Below are 18,345 nucleotides of genomic sequence, written 5' to 3'. Positions count from 1 at the left end.
ATCAAATACATTTTTCTTAAACATTGTTTTTATTACTCTACTTGGTTCTTATCATGCTGATAAATTTCCTAGATTTGAAAAAGATCTGTCTGACAAATGCAGGCTCTCACAGCAATCATTACCGGATAAGTATAGGAGGAAAAAAAGAGAGAAAACTTAATAAACACAGACACAAGAGTCATGGATCATCTATAGACACGAATGTGTGCTCCAGATCAACACAAAATAACCTCTTCTGGTGTTTTATCGATAAGTTAAATGCTTGTATGTGAGTATGCCGTCAGTCCTGCAGCTCTACTAGCCAGGTCGATTCTGCTTCTGCATGCTTTGAGTGCACCAGTGCAATGTGTCAGCACATATTATTTTTTTATTTAAATGTTGAAGGGATATTTCAGTTTTTTTTTAAGTGGGGTCGTATGAGTTACATTGCACTATTACTCCTGCTAGCCACAAACAGTGCTGATATGCCATGTATCCGTGCTCATGCAGAAGAACACAGGTCTGTGAGGTGAGTCAGTAAATAGTGCAAAAACAAAGGGGGATCAGACGGCAAACTGAATAGCTAAAATTTTTCCTAGTAGAGCATGCAATTGCACTGTGATGAGTGCCTGGACCATATTTTATTAACTTTAGTGAAATTACGCAAAGGAGGTGTCCCCGTCTGCAGAAAATTGTAGCCTAGCTTGCCTGCCGGTCATCTGGGAATTTTTCTCATTAAAGGGGAAGAGCTCACCGGCACTCATTGTGGCTAGCAAGAGCACTAGTGCACTGTAACTCATAGGAGCCCACTTAAAAAAAACCTGAAATATCCCTTTAATTGAACATTTAGTATATAAAAACCATCTTGATGAGGATATAAACAGAATATACAATAGAGATGTGACGTATGTGAACAAGTCGGCCTTTTGAAAGGCCTCTTTAAGTGAACCATGAAAACCGATTCACAGTTGTCTACACTTTGTTATTGTTTACATTGTTTTGATGTGGATTCGAGTCAAGGAGCTGAGCTCCTGTTTGTAAAGTATTTCAGGTGTAGAAACACCAGGTGGTATTATAATGTCCTAACTTGTATTTATATTATTTATATACATATATATTTGTATTCTTATTTATTTATTTATTTATTTTTTCTGTATTGTTAAAATTTCCTTGTGTGGACATTTTTACAGAAAAGTTGTTTTGCATGGAAGTTATCTGTAGCCTGCGTAGTTTTTATAGTGCCACAAAGTTTTTTAGGTGAGGGAAAATTCAAAATAGTGATCTCACTGTTGAAGCATGGGGATATGGCACCATCTTATGGAATGTTTACAATGCCAAATGAAATTATAACCAATATTTCAAAATAATTCCCACCAATAAAGTATAAATGTAGGTGGGATATGTAAGTTTTAATTATTCAGATCCTAATCTTAATGGATCCTTATAACTGCTGATGCTTGATAAAAACGAGTTACCCCTGGTTGACTTCTAAAAAATAAATAAATATAACAATGAGCCAAAGAGCCAGTCTTTTGAACAACTCTTTGAAAGGAACGGCTCCTCAAGATCCGGTTCCCTTCAAAGAGCCTTAAATCCATAGACTGTATAAAATATGGACGTAGTATCCGTGACGTCACCCATCTGTTTCTGAAGCGCTGTTTTGAGGCCAATCGACGGCAGCAGCGATCTGTCGAGCCAGTGTGACGTAAAGAGGCGGAGTTTGAGCCTCCTAGCCAACAGCTACAGTGTTCCCGCAGGCAGCTGTGCCTCTCATTGGAAGACTTGTAATCTCAATATCTTCGAAATTGCCGCATTAGAAAAAGATTCACCCCCCTCACAGAGAGAGCACATCGAGAAATGAGCTATACAGACTACACTGATCTTTTGTACCAGGCTGTAAACATGTTTATTTCTGCTGTAAAGATCATCTTTTCCCCATTCATGTGTATGTGGTTTCCGGTACTTCTGGAGCCAGCCTCAAGCGGATCCTCGATGAACTGCAGCTTTTAACACTTCCGCATTGGACAATATTTTTAGACTGGAGGTTGCCGCTTTCTTAAATCCCATCTCTAATATACAATATAAAGAGCCTATCAATAATAACCTTGAAATAATACAATCTGATAAAAAAAAAAAAAAACAAATAAAATATGCATAATAACATATTGGGGAATCATTTACCAAAAGTTTCTCAAAATGTAAATTATTAAATAGAATACCATGCATATAACACAAAACAAAAGGAGCAAGCATATTTCTTTGTGTGCACACAAACCGTGACACAAACTTAATACCACCCCTGTCTAAGTCCCCTCTAGGACCCACCCCGTCAGTAAAGTGTGGACACGCCTCTGCTTTCTGAGTTCGTTAAAGCTACGTTGAGTATTTTGGGGAAATTATACTGGAGATAGACATTCAATTGCGCCAACGGCGGAGTGGGAAAAAGACATTTTGACTGAACTTTTAAAGGAGGCATTCACGAGGACGGCTACATCCTCTCTTCCTGTTTTCATCAGCTGGTGTAACTACGACAACCACAGACGCACGTCCCACTCGACCCGCCAGTTCTCTCCCTTTCAACCTGTGCTGGGTCCGGGTCCTGGTTGGGTCCACGTTATCGCTTTTCCTGACTGATTCCTGGCACCGAGGTTTTACTTAGAAGTTGCTGGGTGGACGAACATAAATGATGAAGTTTAAGCCAAACCAGACCAGGACGTACGACGGCGAAGGGTTCAAGAGAAGGGCAGCGTGTTTGTGTTTTAAAAGCGAGAAAGAAGACGAGGTAGGAAGATGTGTCCGTGGAAGGTTTGAGTTGACATTTGTGAAGTGGTCTCAACTTAGAAGAGGGGGCTTAACTACAGACATGGCATAGTCCTCACCTTACTTCTGCACTGTAGCTTAATATAAGACAAAAGCCCACCCTGATGTGTCAGTGTACTTTTACAGAGACTGACAGAGAGGTGCGTTCACGTGCCTTTGATTGTGGCTTTGTAAAGGTAAACACGACTTCACTATATGACAGGATATTTTACTTTTACAGTGGTACTTGCAAGCGGGAGCCCACCGCAATAAGGCAAGGCAAGGCAAGGCAAATTTATTTATAAAGCGCTTTTCAGCTATAAGGCAATTCAAAGTGCTTTACATAAAATGATCAGTACAGTTAAAAATCAGCTGAACATTAAAAAACATTTAAATGAAATTAAAAATAGTCTAAAAATCGTAAAATCATATTAAATTGTCAAGAATAAAAATAATAAAAAGTTACAGTTTAAGTTAAAAGCAGCGGCAAACAGAAAAGTCTTCAGCTATGATTTAAAGGAGCTGAGAGTTGCAGCGGACTTGCAGTTCTCTGGTAATTTGTTCCAGATATTTGGTGCATAAAAACTAAAGGATGCCTCGCTGTGCTTAGTCCTAACTCTTGGGACAATAAGCAGACCTGTCTCAGATGACCTCAGAGGTCTGGATGGTTCATAGTGTGTCAAGAGGTCACTAATGTATTTTGGCCCAAAAACGTTTAGTGCTTTGTAAACCAAAAGTGATATTTTAAAATCAATTCTCTGACAGACCTTTAGCTAGTGTAAATAAGAGATCAAAAATCCAGAGAGAGAATTCATATTTCATGCTCATATTTCAAAGAGACAAGCTGTCATTATTATGACCCGACTGGTACCATCACTGACAGTCCTGCCACAGATTTATTTGATTGTATTTGTGTCTAAAGCCAACCTATACTGCCCCTGTTTTATTAATTGTATCTCCACATTTAGATACAAGGCACTAGACATGCACTCACTTGGATGGGGTTTGTTTTCGAGCTTTCACAGGCATCAGCTGATGTGTTTTGTGCAGGGTGATTTCCATACCAACACATGTCATTGTGATCACTAATCTGTGCAACTTTGGTGGTGTGCTGCTGCTGCTGCTGCTGCAATCTATTTACTGCTCATCCTAAACATAGCCTAAACTGTTAAAGTAGTATTGCAATGTAGTGCTGCAACATTTGTCTGTTTAATCATATTTAAGACTGTTCAGAAGAAGCATGTTAGAACTTGATCCAAACTCACTCAATTTTAACACACAGAAAATGCTCAGCCTAACTAAAGAGCTTCTATAGTTGAATTTCCGAAGTGAATATCTACCTTGAAGAGTTACATGCTGCTCCTGAAATAACGCTTTTACGGTTTGGGAATTATAAAAACGGATTTAAAATGGAACAAGTTATAGATTTGGGGCAGCCGTTATGTGGGATCACGAAGTGTTTGCCTAGTGACTGCTACCCTTCTCAGGACCACATGTGATATGAGGAGTGGGGTCAGGGGCCTGCGTGGGGGTGTGTTACACTGTGTGCTAGTGACCTATCAGCTGCAATTTATAGCCACAAGGTGCAGGCACTTGCTGTCCCATGACAGATTTGCTTTCTTCATGCTGCCACCCTCTCCTCTTCCCCATCACTCTTTCTCTCTCTCTGCTGCGGGTCATTATGCTCTCCCTCTGTCCTGTTTGTCTAAGGCAGAGCATACATACATTAAACGTGGTTTTGATTGTTCTTGATTAGAGATAGACCGATATGTTTTTTTCAGGACCGATTATTAGTAGTCAAAGGGGCCGATAACCGATATTTGGAGCTGTAACTGCTGCAGGCGGAAGAGCAAGTCTGTGTTGCGGCCGTAAATAGTGCAAAAACGAACGGACTTTCTGGTGAAATTGGCAAATTAAAGTGCTGAAAAAAATCGAAGTGGAGCACACACCTAAACAGAAGTGAGTGCTCAGGATGGAATCTTGAAAAATTTGCTAAATCACGTGGCAGAAATGACACCGTCTGCAGAAACCGTAGCCTAGCTTGCGTTCCATTTATCCTGCAGTTTCTCATTGGCTGATTGGCTGTTGCCCGTGCCGTGGCTCTGCGTGTAACCAATCAGATGGTGTAGTGACAGCAGACAGAGAGGAGCGGCTGCAACAGAGCCAAAATAACCCAGTTTTAAATTGATCTCTTATCGGCCATTGGATTTTAAAAAAAATGCAGATGCCAATATGCGTCAAAATGCCGAATATCGGCGCCAATAATCGCCCTGGTCGATAATCGGTCTATCTTTATTCTTGATTGTCTTGAGAAGGAAGAAATGGTCTAACACTTGTGTTCTGATGATCCTCACCATCATTCCTATGATTGATTGACTTCTTACATTTAATGTATTCAAGTGCGTGGCAGGTTTACACTTCCTAGATATGACAGGTGGAGTTAGAGACAGAGGAGAGGTTCTGCTAAGAACACTACAGTGGATGCCTTCACACTGGGTGTTCTTTTTTACCATTTGATACCAGGGAAAGCAAAACTATCATTATCACTCTCCATGTTTATTCTTCACATGGAGAGTCACTTTTTGTAAATGGCACACAGTGTTTTCAGTAATTACAGTCATGATAAAGGAATCATATTCCAAGTTATTCAGTGAATCTTACATTGTGACGATGTCATCAGATTGGTGATTTTGGAAGAGAATTAGGGTGGAAATGTGGATTAGAATATGAATAGAAATCCAAATATTTCCCAACATGGCAAATTAAGGCAACAACACATGCAGTGGTCAGAGTTGTATGCATTAAATCAAACCAATGATAAAGCCCCCTAACTAATTGGATTAGTTTTGTATTATGACTAAGTCAGGCTAGCTTATTTATTTCAGAGTTTTTTAAACTGTCAAGCATAACATTTCTATAATTACATTAGGTCAGGGCTGAACAAAGACAATAATATTGAAGTGTCCTTCTTCTCTCATGACTAAAACAGGAAAAGACACAGAAAGGTTCACTACGTGTAGCAATGCTGTTGTGTTTATGTGCAATATAGTATGCAGAAGTTCAGATTAATGCCCAGTCACTCTAAAAGAAACACAACCTCCACATATGTTTGCACACTACCTTACTGTCTCATAATCATGCATCAAGTTCATGAGTCTGACATCTGTTCAAGTTTTTAAGCTGTGATTGTTATCAGGTGTTGATTGTCATGAATCTGCATCAGATGTCTGCCCTCCTAACTCTCACAGTGGTGTGTGTGTGTGTGTGTGTGTGTGTGTGTGTGTGTGTGTGTGTGTGTGTGTGTGTGTGTGTGTGTGTGTGTGTGTGTGTGTGTGTGTGTGTGTGTGCTCGAGCCTGTTAGGCCATTAACCTCCTCTGCTAAGCTCTTTTGTTGTCATACAAAAGGCAACTGCTGATCCAGGAGTTTTTGGAGTGCCTGTGTTTGTGTGAAATTGCGTGTGTGTGTGTGTCATATGTGTTTGTGCCTGTGAGACTGCTGCCAGCACTTCTGCAGCCAAGATAGTTTACAGGGCTGTACTGTCATCCTTTGAGCTCCTGATTTGTGACCTCATTATCATTATCATCATCATCATCATCATCATCATCATCATCAGTCATTACGGTGAATGGTTAATACACTTTTACTGCTTCTAGTCTCTCTGATCACTCTAAGCGCGTCACTACTTGACACATTCACACATTGACGCTACATTCATTCACTGATGACAGAGACTGCTACAGTGGAGGACCATTAGTATTAGTTAATGTCGTTCATGTGCACTCAAACATATTGATGACTATGTCACAACTTGGGGGTTCAGGGTCTTGCCCAGGAACACTTTAATATGTGACCGTGGTAGCTGGGATCGAACTGCCAACCTTCAGATTGAGAGACAACCGACTCACAGCTGACCCACAGCGAACTCTTTCCACTACACTTTGGATTTGCCTATTATATAACATAGCTATTGGAGATAGGGTTGCAAAGGGTTGGAACATTTCTGGTAAATTCTCATGGGAAGTTAAGCTGGGGAAATTTACCAGAAATATTCCAAATTGGAAACTTTTCATGGGAATTAACTGGGAGTTGAGGGTAATCTAATGGAAAGGTATCATCCAAGCATAAATATTTGTTTTGTTATAAGAAAACATACATCCAAAGTAATAACATTAAAACAGATTTATTTGTAAGTTGAACTTTATCAAGTGTTACATTTTTTATTGAATAATCAATTCTTTCATTGAAGAACAAAAACACGAATGTTGAGTTAAATATTACTCATCCCCCGACCCAACCCATTCAAAAATTAACAAAAACAATCCCAAAAAAGTCCCATTCAACATGCAAATAAAAAAGCATCTTCCCTCAAGCTTCTCAAGCCTAGCCTCTGCATTTTTTCTAAACCCTTTCAGGCTATGGGCTCGTCCTGGGTCTCATCAACATCCTCCATGTCCACTTCCTCAACATTCAACTCTGACTCTTCCTCTTCAGTGTCACTGTTCAGCCTGGTTGAGGATGGCTCTGCATATATATTCAACTGTACTTGCATGAAATCTGGTTGTTTAAGTCAGGATTATGCTAAAATATATTTTACCCAACTATATTTATGTTTCCTATTAAGAGCCAACCTTCAATTTAGTAAATTCCTGGTTCATTCCCGTTAATTCCCAAGGAAAGTTTCCAACTTTGAAAAATTCCTGGAATTTTGCAACCCAAATTGGAGATCAAATAATGAATGGATTCTTCGATTGTAATAAAATTTGGTTCCTTTTGTATGTTGATATTTGTATCACTTACACTTTAGGATGTCAAAAAGTCTATTTGGACCCAGAAAACGTTCAGTGGGATGAATACTTGTATTGCAAATATGTTCTAAGTTAGCTGAAATAATTTAAAGTTCTGCTGTGTGACTGATGCAAGGTATAAATCAAAGTAAGTAGGTCAGGGTTGCTTACTTGAACACACTCTCAAGCATATTTTGTCATCTTTGTTTGCCATAACTGCTGTAATAATAATGTGAACCGCAGTCTGAAGTTAATGTGCTCCTACTCCAACATGGAACAATGAACAGTAAGTTTGGGAAGCAGTGAGATAAAGATCTAGCTCTGCAGGTTTTAGCCTCTGTAGATTTAGTTCATCGAACGTGATGGCGTCTTATCCAAACATAAATATTGACACAGTTGCCCAAGCCCAGAACAAGTCCCCAAAAGAGTTTACTAAAGCAGGGACAGAGACACAGACAGAGCAAAGAGAGTGTTGTCACATCCACATGAGTTTAGGTGTTTATTTCAGTGATCCAGAGTATGGGAACAACTCAACCCAACTCAACTCATTTTATTTATATGGCACCTTTCATACATTCAAAGAGCTTCACAAAACAACAGAGAGACAGAAAACAAGAGCAATAGGTAAAAATAGAAAGGTAAGTGATATAAGATAAAATCATGGTGATCAAATCAATAAAATGATATGAAATCTGAGAGAAATATAAGAAAAAATAAAATAAAAATTTAATAAAATCAATAAAATAAAATCAGATAAAATCCAGAAAAATAAAATAATGTGGAAATATATATTATGATAGAATAGAATAAATAAGATAAATAAAAATGTTACTACAACAACGGTCATAGTAAGTGATAATAATGCATTCCAGGGCTAAAAGGAAATGACTCCAAGTCAAAAGCCAGATTAAAAAAGTAAGTCTTAAGTTTAAGCTCTCTGGCCGGTGCGTGTGAGGGACGCATGAGGAACATTTAAAAGGGAAGCATTCGAGGACCTCAATAATCGTGGTGGAACATAAACTGACAGGAGATCTGTGATGTATGGAGGAGCAAGGATGTTAAGAGCTTTAAAAACAGGTAAATAAGAGGTCTCCATGAGCTTTAAGATGAAGGTTCACTGAGTACAATTTCATGTTGAGATGGGTGCCTGAAGATCAGTTAACAGGCTGACTTACTGCAATATGTTGAAGTGAAGCCTTGTTTGAGTTCAGACATTTTTAACTGGTTTTATATAACTGATGACCTGCTTAGAATTTGCCAAGGGTCACATAGTGAGAAGTTTCACTCATCACAGTCATTTCTGTGCGAGTGAGAGCAGCTTTGACAGCAGTGAAGATGTTGTTACTGGTGGTTTTACAAATCTGCCATGTCTCCACTATCAGGTCTCAGCGTTAATGCACACACATCCTAACGTTGGGAAACCTCAGCGGGGACAGTTGTGTTTGCTGTCTGTATTAAAGCATACAAAAAAATTGATCTTCTGTGCTGTTTTTTTGAGCAATCTCCGCTGAGCTAGCAATATCACCTGGTGGTCTAGAGTGGGAGACTGATCCGGCTGCACATGCTGCGCAGGATTGTGAAAGTATTCACACCTGAGCTTGATGTGGGTCAGTGTAATGCCATAAAGTGTTTAAGGTCAAATGACCGCATCTCCCGAGGGAACCATGCTTAAAAAAAGACGAAACTGAATGTGTTTGAGTTCAGCTACACAAAGTGTGTGGCTTCAGGTTGTTGAGGCTGCTCAGTTTGTTTTTATTTCCATCCTCTATCTTTTCAGGTTTATTGTTTTTAGGTGTTGTTTTCATGTGTATCTCACTGATAGTTGAAAATCATCCATCACACATATCTTAATAATGCTGTGAAAAGCATGACATGCTCTGCAGCCCTGTACCCACCATGCTCATATTGCATGAAGTAATTGAAGGGACTTAGCGTGGCATGTAAAATGCTCGATACACGTCCTGTTGAATGAGTAGCACCACGTTCAGCCGCCACCAGACACTTCATAGTGGTGTGGGTCTCTAAACTTGTGCATGCCGTAGTCCTGTTTTTGGCAACCTTCACTCAGCAGCAAGGTCTTTCTCTTTGAAAGGTGCTACTTGTGAGCAGCAGCCGGCATCCCGACCAATGGATCGTGCCAGGAGGAGGGATGGAGCCTGAGGAGGAGCCCTGTGGGGCCGCTGTCAGGGAGACTTATGAGGAGGTGAGTTTAAAAACATGCACATGCAGAGTTCTACATCATGTTACTGTCCATGTGAAATGGTTGTTGAACACAATCCACTGAAAGTTCATAGTGGTGTTAACCACAGATGGAGTACACAAAACGTAATGCTAAGTTTACTGTTTGTGCAGACATGATTTTCTGCCTCTGGTGAAGCCACTGTTTCCGGTTAGTGCAGAAACAATACCACCTGAGACTTTGAATTTAGTAATCTTGAAATAAAAGTAAATCTCTTTCCACTGCTGCCTGAGATTTCAGCTGAAAACGGGACTTTTTGAGAGGATATTCAAAACATCAGCTGTGAGAATCAGCTGATCATCAGCATTGCTTTCACAAGGTGCATTGTCATCAAATGAAAGTGGAAGATAAATAATAAGCAATCATGAATTTTGGGGTCATTTAATGGAGGATTACTCTCTAAGATGCAGATTTAGTAACTTTAAAACTGAAGTTTGTAAACCCTAGAGCAAAGTCTCTGTTATATCTGTATAGAAACAATGTGAAGGTGGCCTGTTAATTGTTCTGTGGTTTAGTGAAGGGCCTGCTGGTAGTTTGCCAGTGTGTTTGGATGGGAGTGAGCTGTGAGCTTCTGCTTTGGATAGCTTTGTGCTGACAGCTTTAAAGTATGGCAGTGACATTTGGGAAGGGTTTCCAGTTACCTACATCCTGTGCCTCCCAGACCTGACATGTCCCTGAGTATGGATGAGCTGCAGAAGAACTACTGTTGCAAGCTTAGAGTTCATAACATCATATTTGAAAAAAAGCTGACCAGTTGAACAAATCAAACTCATGGTTTCATTAATGTTGATAAGTAAAAAAATGGGCTATGTTACTTAGAATTTACTATTATTGTGTTATCACTTGTTGTATAAACATGATAGTGATTTTTCGTTATCACTTCTGAAAAGTAAATGATACTTTTGCGTCTCAGTCCTGTACTCACAGTGCATATTGATTCAAGGCAGTTTTGGGTGTGGTATGTGTTAAATTTTTTAAAGTGAAAGATTTGGCGTGAACAAAAAAAACTGCACAACACAAGGCAAGGCAAATTTATTCATAAAGTGCATTTCAGCAACAAGGCAATTCAATGTGCTTTACATAAAATGATCATTCTTTGTTTTCTTTGTGTTGTTGATGTACACTGTTTACAATGCTACACACACTGATAAGAGAGGAGCAGCTTGTAGGTGCATAAAACTATGATACATTTGAATTTGTAAATAGGGTTGCAAAATTCTGGGAATTTTCAAAGTTGGAAACTTTCCATGGGAATTAACAGGAATAAACCAGGAATTTACTAAATTGAAGGTTGGCTCTTAATAAGGAACTTAAATATATTTGGGTAAAATATATTTTAGCATAATCCTGACTAAAACAACCCTATTCCATGCAAGTACAGTTGAATATCTATGCTATTCCACAATCACATGCACATAGCACACTGCTTACTGTAGGGCTATTGAGACCACGCCACCTACATGCACTGTGCATTCCTCCATCACATGCACAGATGATTTCTATTTTGGAAGGATGCCTGCTTATAACAAAACAAATATTTATGCTTGGACATGATTCCTTTCCATTAAATTACCCTCAATTCCCAGTTAATTCCCATCATGGAAAGTTTCCAATTTGGAATATTTCCAAAATTCCCCAGCTTAACTTCCCATGGAAATTTACCGGACATTTTCCAGCCCTTTGCAACCCTATTTGTAAAGCATATTTGCTGTCTCTTTATTAAGTTCAAATTAATTCAATTTATTTCATATTTACTCCAAGAGCAATTCACTATGTTTAAAACAGAGCAGCGCAGTCAATTGCAGTTTTATCATTATTGCTAGATGAGAATATGTCTTGAACCCAATGTGGAAGTCTAAATGAATTTCAGTAAATATAAAACATATTTTAAGTTAACAAGCAAGTTTGTTCATAAGGTGAGTGCAATAATTTGAACCTTCAATAGTTTAAAAATAATCAAAGTTTTTAAATCAAGCCTTTATTTTTGTTTATTACTCTACTCCTCGTCTCAGCACCTCATCATTTTAAACTGTCTATCTGGGGCCAGACCCCCTGGTTGGTAAGCACTGCTCTAGCATACATGTTAGCTGATGACGTTTCTGCAGCTAAATGCAGCATCTAAAGTCACTAACAGTGCATAAGCAGAAATGGATCTAGACCCGTGTAACATATGTGTGTTATGATCCACTGTCTTGTCATCCTGTCACTCAGACTATGTTTAGTTACCACAGGAACATGTTGAGTTTTCTGTCCTGTAATGACACAAATGTTCAACCTAGACCGTGAATACTCATTAGAAGAGAGACATGCTGTTCCTTCCACCAGCTCATGTGTTCTTACTGTATGAAAATACTGCACAGTGAGGAGTAATAACTAAGCTTTCAGATTCAGAAGGAGAAGGAAGATTCAATAATTTTTATTCAGAGGTTAAGTCTTAAGTCTCAAATGTATCTGTGAACATGTAACACTGTGACCTTTCACATATTAATCTATTGAATGTCCCTTGATTAGTTTTCTGTGTTTGCAGGCTGGTGTGAAAGGAAAGCTTGGTAGGCTACTCGGGATTTTTGAGGTAAGCGTGTCTGACTGTCAGTGAAAATTGTACTAAATTCTCACTTGGCATATAATACATTGTGCAACGCTGTTTAAAATCCTGCATCGACTTAACTGGTAGCCCTACAAACATGCCAAGGATGCCTGTGTAGGCAGCTTCATGCCTGTGTGTCTGCGTCAGCCAGAGCATTCAGCTGATTTATTCATGTGGGCTCTATAATTAACCTAATGTCTTTACAGTGTATGAAATATTTGCATTCATTGGCCTTACAGTATTTTTTTTTTTTTTGCACCAACATGAAGGAATATGTTTTCTTTGCAGCACAATCAAGACAGAAAACACAGAACTTATGTGTACACCCTTTTAGTGACGGAGACTCTGGAGGACTGGGAGGACTCTGTCAACATCGGTAAGCCTCGGTATTTATCAAGCTGCAGGGAATGACTGACTTTTTTAAGAAAACACTAGATTTGTTTCTATTTTAAAGCGTTTTTCCCTGCAAGTCAGATGAGGTGAGTCACTCTTAACACTTAACTCAGTTTAATAAGTAATTTTGGGCCCTTAACATACTGACATGAAGTAAGGGTGCCCTGTAGACGGACCTTTACATTAACTCATTGATAGGCCCAGAAGAAAAAGTAAAGCACTGAGTGGCCAAACATTTACTTAATCTATGTCAGGCTTCTACAATAATGTAGTTTATTTGTTAGAAATGCAACTTCTGGATCAAAAGACTGGATTGATGTTTTACAGAACTGCATCTATCCTGTGTAATGCACCCAAGGTGTGAGAGATAACTTATCAGAGCAACCTTTTTTCATTTTAGAGTTTGTATCACTTTCTTTGTAAATGATTATGGGCTGTAGTTAAGGCTGATTTTAAATGGTTAATCAAGGTAAGATTTCATATGAAAAACAATATTAATATTTTACATTTAGTGTTTCTCCCTAAAAACACAATGTTTGTATCCTTGACGTGTAACACATGGGATTTTTGTTTCCTCACCAGTGAAACTCCTACTATTACAGTAATAAGTATTCAGAAACCTTTAAAGTGCAACTTGCAGGTTACATTTTTTCAACTATATAGCTGCTAGCTGAAGAGCTTCCGAGAAAACAACAAATCACATCACATAACATCAGGAATCTCCCACTCTTCCTCTGCTTAATGTGCATAGTAGGAGGCTGAGAATATGGGCTGACTTTTCTGGCAAAAAAGTATTGGGACACTGTCATCATTCTCCTCCAAGAGCCTTAGAAAAACAAAAAGAAAAGAATGAAAGATGGAGCTGCAGACACACAGGGAGAAAGCTGAGATTATGCAGGATAATCACAGAATGATGTGACAGTGAAATAAAACTCTGTTTGTAAGCATAATTGTCCTCTACAGTGCTACTATTTGAGTTAGAAATAAGGACTAAACTGCAGACTTGAGTCTCTGATTACAGTGCAAAAAATAGAAAAAGTATTTGAGTGATAAACACACAGATCCACATTATAAAATGTCTGTATCTTTAATTTAAGCATGTCTCATTGCTCCTCAACTTCAGTCACTCTTCTGTGGACGTGCTCTTTCAAGTCCTGTCCTGTTCCTTCTCTCTTTGACTTCTAACAGGCTTATAGTTGTGAGCTTGTGGTCCATCGTATGCAGATGGATGAACATTTTCTTCCTCTTTATTGACAAGACTGACATTTAGATTATTGTTTGTTAATGTTGAAGATGAGGTTAACCAGCAGGAGTCCCTGATTCTTCACATGTTCTAGCTTGATTTCTTACTCTTCTTGTCTTAGTTTGATCACTGTTAAAGCCACCATGGTAGATTATCAGAACAGTAATAAACCAGCTGGAGGACTTTAATTGCTGTGCACTGTAGAAACAAACTATGGACCAACTAAAGAACACTGCTCCATGGCTCAACCAGAAGTCATTAAACGCCACATGAACCATTTGGTTTTGGAGCAAATTGAAACCTAATGCAGGCCATACAGCACTGCATTTTAACTCTTAAATTTAATAGACATGTGTCTTTATGACAGTCGTTCTCTTTGATTTCAAACTGAACCTCGAGATTTTGACCAGTTGCACCAATCAAGACATATCAGTGAGTCACCTCTGGCTCTCATGATGACCATTTTCAGTATTATTTAGACCACGCTTGGTCAATAATGATAACAAATGCCAGAATGCCTCTACTTATGTAGATACGAGAACTCAGAATGTAAATCATTTCCAACTTGTCAGGAAAAAAGTGGTTACTATTGACTTAGTTCATGTACAAAAATAGAGTTAATCCTGTTCACAAGGGGGAGGAATGTTTGCTGAGCCCAGTTGTTTTCCAGCTATCATCTCACCACGGCCCCCTCCTTACTTGTCCTCTCTTGCCCTGCGCAAGGACTGGGTGAGCCAAAAGAGCTTGCCACTACTGCTCTAATTTACTCTCCCCCTGTCTGCTGAAAGGCCTGCGGTGGAGTGCTTCAGGGTGCAAACATAAAGTCTCACACCCTCTCTGGTAAAGGAATTCAGGGTGGCTTATGATTATCAAACAGACATCATCACCTCCCATTGGAATTGAATGGGAGGACATTATGGGTTTGCATGAAGTATAAATAACTCCCAGCTAATGGTTTAATGGATAGATCATTTCTGTACAAGGGTTGGTGACATTAGGGCTTCGAAACCATAATCTGATAAAGATTATTTTCTAACTAACTGAATCAGCCCTGTCTTCTGGTATATGCTAACACTGCTAGAGCTGTAGTGAAAATGTCAGAGGCTACTGATACCCTTGATGTCTATCAGTTTCATTTAAATGAAGACCAGTACAGCAACATAATGGACAGAAGAACGGACACAAGGCAGAGCTTTCACTACTTGAGAGCAAAACAACCCTCCCTAAATACACAAAGCGAGTTCTATGTGAAACTAAATAGGCAATGAGACAGAGTAGAGCAATAACCCCAAAACCTCTGGTCTGCAGTTGCATCATCCAGAGGCTTTCTATAATATTTCAGCCTAAAAACAACAGCCGACAACCTCTGATATCCCTCCTACCACACCTTTCAGACACACAGCAACACCACATCTAATATCTGTACATTTCCAAAGGCAACACTCCAAGACCCTTAAAACTACAAGATCACCAGGCCAACATGTTTTCATAAATGTTGCAGATGAATTTTCATTGTCATCACCTGCCTTTGTCTTTTATTGATTGTCTAACAGGTAGGAAGAGGAAGTGGTTCAAAGTGGATGAAGCCATCAGGGTGCTGCAGAGCCACAAGCCTGACCATGCAGAGTACCTGCGCACGCTCACAAACACCTGCAGTCCCAACTGCACTCAGCTGTTTAGCCCAACTAATGGTAACACCCCCAGCTCCCATGTGACAGACAACAACACACCTCCCTACGTGGTTTGCCCCACACAAGGCTCAGATCTGGTCAACAGATAGGACTGTCAGCAGTGCTGTTCCTCTAAGAGGATATGAATATGGACATTCAAAGACTTCTGCATTACTAACACAGCCTCTCAATAAGGACAGTATGGACTTCCTTGAAGTTGAACAGTAACCAGTTTCGAGTGGGCTTGAAGAGTGCCACATTTTTTTCTGGGTATTTTGAGATTTTTTATGTTTTTTCTTTTCTTTTTTTTTTTTTTTTTTTACAAATATCAATGGCTGATTGATCAAATGTGTCCCAGTTATACGTGTAAAAAGATTTTCTTAATGTGCTGCTCATGCAACACTGAGATCCTTCTATTTTTAAATATCAGTACACCATGTGTTTTGGTGGTTTCCTGGATGCCAGAGCTGGAAAGTTTGCTTTTAGAGGAAGTTATTTCCCAACTGTGACTCAGTGCCAAATAATGCCCATGTGTGCTGAATTGAAAAGGAGTAGCGTTTTTCTATTGTAACAACTGTTTTTGGGAATAAAATGAATGTCACCTCCCTGTGTTTTGCCAAAAAAGAGCTGAGGGCAAAGTCTTATTTGATGCATCAAGTGCTAACAACATTGATCCTCCTGTAAGTGACGCCTTAAAAGTACACAGTGAGAATTATATCAGCTTGAGTGCTGATAAACAAAGCTTGCCTTTGTACCAGAGACGGGCAGTATTCCACTCTACAAACACAGACTGTGTTGTACAATGAACAATTCATATTATCTGAAACATTATCAAGAGCATATGAAACAACAACATCAAACATCAGTGACTGAAAAAACATTAATTAGGCCTTTGTTTTAGAGGACAGATACATTGTGTTTCAGTCTGGTTATTGTAACTGCCTTACGAACACAACGGTAAAATGTATTTTCTCTATTTTTACACATGTGCACCTCACATAAGGTCTTACAATCTGCCTTACACACCCTCTGAAACCAGACTCTTTTACTTATCAACTGTGGGAAAATACGAAAATAGGGTTTTGACAAAAACTTGAAAATGGGGTTAGAATTGAATGTGCAGTATTTATTATGCATTAACTGAATTTATTTATTAGTGTTTCAATGAGGAAATACTCCCACACATAGGAAACTATGACAGGAAGTCATGGTCAATGTGTCATGGAGGCGGGACTTTATTTCCAACATTCAAGAAAAGAAGCCAAATGAAGAAATCAGTGAGATTAAGAGATCAGTTTGGCTTTGTTTGTCTCTTTTGCCTTAAGAATATGTGAAAGATCATTCATAAATCCATTATTTTCTTTTTGTGCATATGACTGAAATTTTCTGCTGCTCATCATCACGCTGTAAATAAAACATTGGAATAAAAAATAAACTAACATCTTTTTTATTTTGATTTGCAGTGTTTATTTCGAACATGTCAAAAAAAATTACAAATAAACAAAAAGACATACACCCCCCAAAAAAAGCAAACATTAACAACAATGCAAAAAAATTCAAAACAGAGCTGCATCACTAATATGAATTCTGTAACATGTCCGAAAAGGAGTGGGAAGAAGTAACATTTATTAAATCCCACCTCTTCTCTGTAATTAATAAGTAATTAATAATCAAGTAAGCATCCCTTTTATAGACAAATATATCCAATATTCATCTCTTTTTAAAGATTGTCCATTCTTTTTTTGTTTTGTTTATACCTATACATTAACATCCATGCAAACATCCATGCAAACATACACACACACATACACATACACATACACACACACACACACATACATACATACATACATACATACATACATACATACATACATACATACATACATACATACATATACACCCATACACATTGTAAACATATGCACATACATATACACACACCCACAGACAAACCTACATCCCCACCAATTCATAAGCATACATAGAAAAACATACACTTGTAATTTTACATGTCTATTACTCCCACATACCTGTAAACTACAGAAGGAGATTAGGGCCACTAAAAAAAAAAAATACTTGAAATAAAGGTCAATTTAAAAAGAAATTATTATTCATCTGAGAATTATGACTTTAATCTCGGAATTCTGACTTTTTTTTTTTAATTCTGATTTAAATCTGAGAATTCTGACTGATTTAAATCTGAGAATTCTGACTTTTTTTTCAGTTCTGATTTAAATCTGAGAATTCTGACTGATTTAAATCTGAGAATTCTGACTTTTTTTTCAGTTCTGATTTTAATCTCAGAATTCTGACTATAATCTCGGTTTCTGTCTTTTTTCTCAGTTCTTATTTAATCTCAGAATTCTGATTTTAATCTTAGAATTCTGACTTTTTTCTCAGAATAATAATTAAAAAATGTTTTAACCTGAATTATTAATATTTCTTCAGTGGCCCTCATCCTCCTCCGTGGTAAACAGATACACATCAAAATACTGATACAAGTAATCCTTCCCCCAGTGATTATCAAACCCCTTCTTCAGTCCTGTACTGTGAACATCATGTCGTTATATATCACTTTAAAATCAATAATAATTATTCGTTATTTGTATTATTTCTTAATATAATTGATCCAGCCTGCAGGATATGT

The 18,345-nt window shown here is 38.3% G+C and overlaps 1 protein-coding gene across 1 annotated transcript; it reads left to right on the top strand.

Moving 5' to 3' along the window:
• The first annotated feature begins 2,329 nt into the window (after positions 1 to 2,329).
• On the top strand, positions 2,330 to 17,140 carry nudt4a (nudix (nucleoside diphosphate linked moiety X)-type motif 4a). Its single transcript, XM_034684739.1, has 5 exons — positions 2,330 to 2,761; positions 9,656 to 9,766; positions 12,330 to 12,374; positions 12,678 to 12,765; positions 15,579 to 17,140. The coding sequence occupies exons 1-5, from the start codon at positions 2,663 to 2,665 to the stop codon at positions 15,803 to 15,805; spliced, it is 570 nt and encodes a 189-aa protein (XP_034540630.1). The 5' UTR covers positions 2,330 to 2,662; the 3' UTR covers positions 15,806 to 17,140.
• Positions 17,141 to 18,345: the final 1,205 nt, after the last annotated feature.

This window comes from Notolabrus celidotus, chromosome 6, assembly GCF_009762535.1.
Source record: "Notolabrus celidotus isolate fNotCel1 chromosome 6, fNotCel1.pri, whole genome shotgun sequence".
Taxonomy (NCBI): Eukaryota; Metazoa; Chordata; class Actinopteri; order Labriformes; family Labridae; genus Notolabrus; species Notolabrus celidotus.
Note: the sequence above shows the minus strand (reverse complement) of the source record. Positions and strands in the feature narration are given on the sequence as shown.

Coding starts and splice junctions, on each gene's coding strand:
- nudt4a (XM_034684739.1), top strand. CDS start 2,663: ATGATGAAGTTTAAGCCAAACCAGACCAGGACGTACGACGGCGAAGGG. Junction 2,762..9,655: donor AAAGCGAGAAAGAAGACGAG/GTAGGAAGATGT, acceptor TCTCTTTGAAAG/GTGCTACTTGTGAGCAGCAG. Junction 9,767..12,329: donor TCAGGGAGACTTATGAGGAG/GTGAGTTTAAAA, acceptor CTGTGTTTGCAG/GCTGGTGTGAAAGGAAAGCT.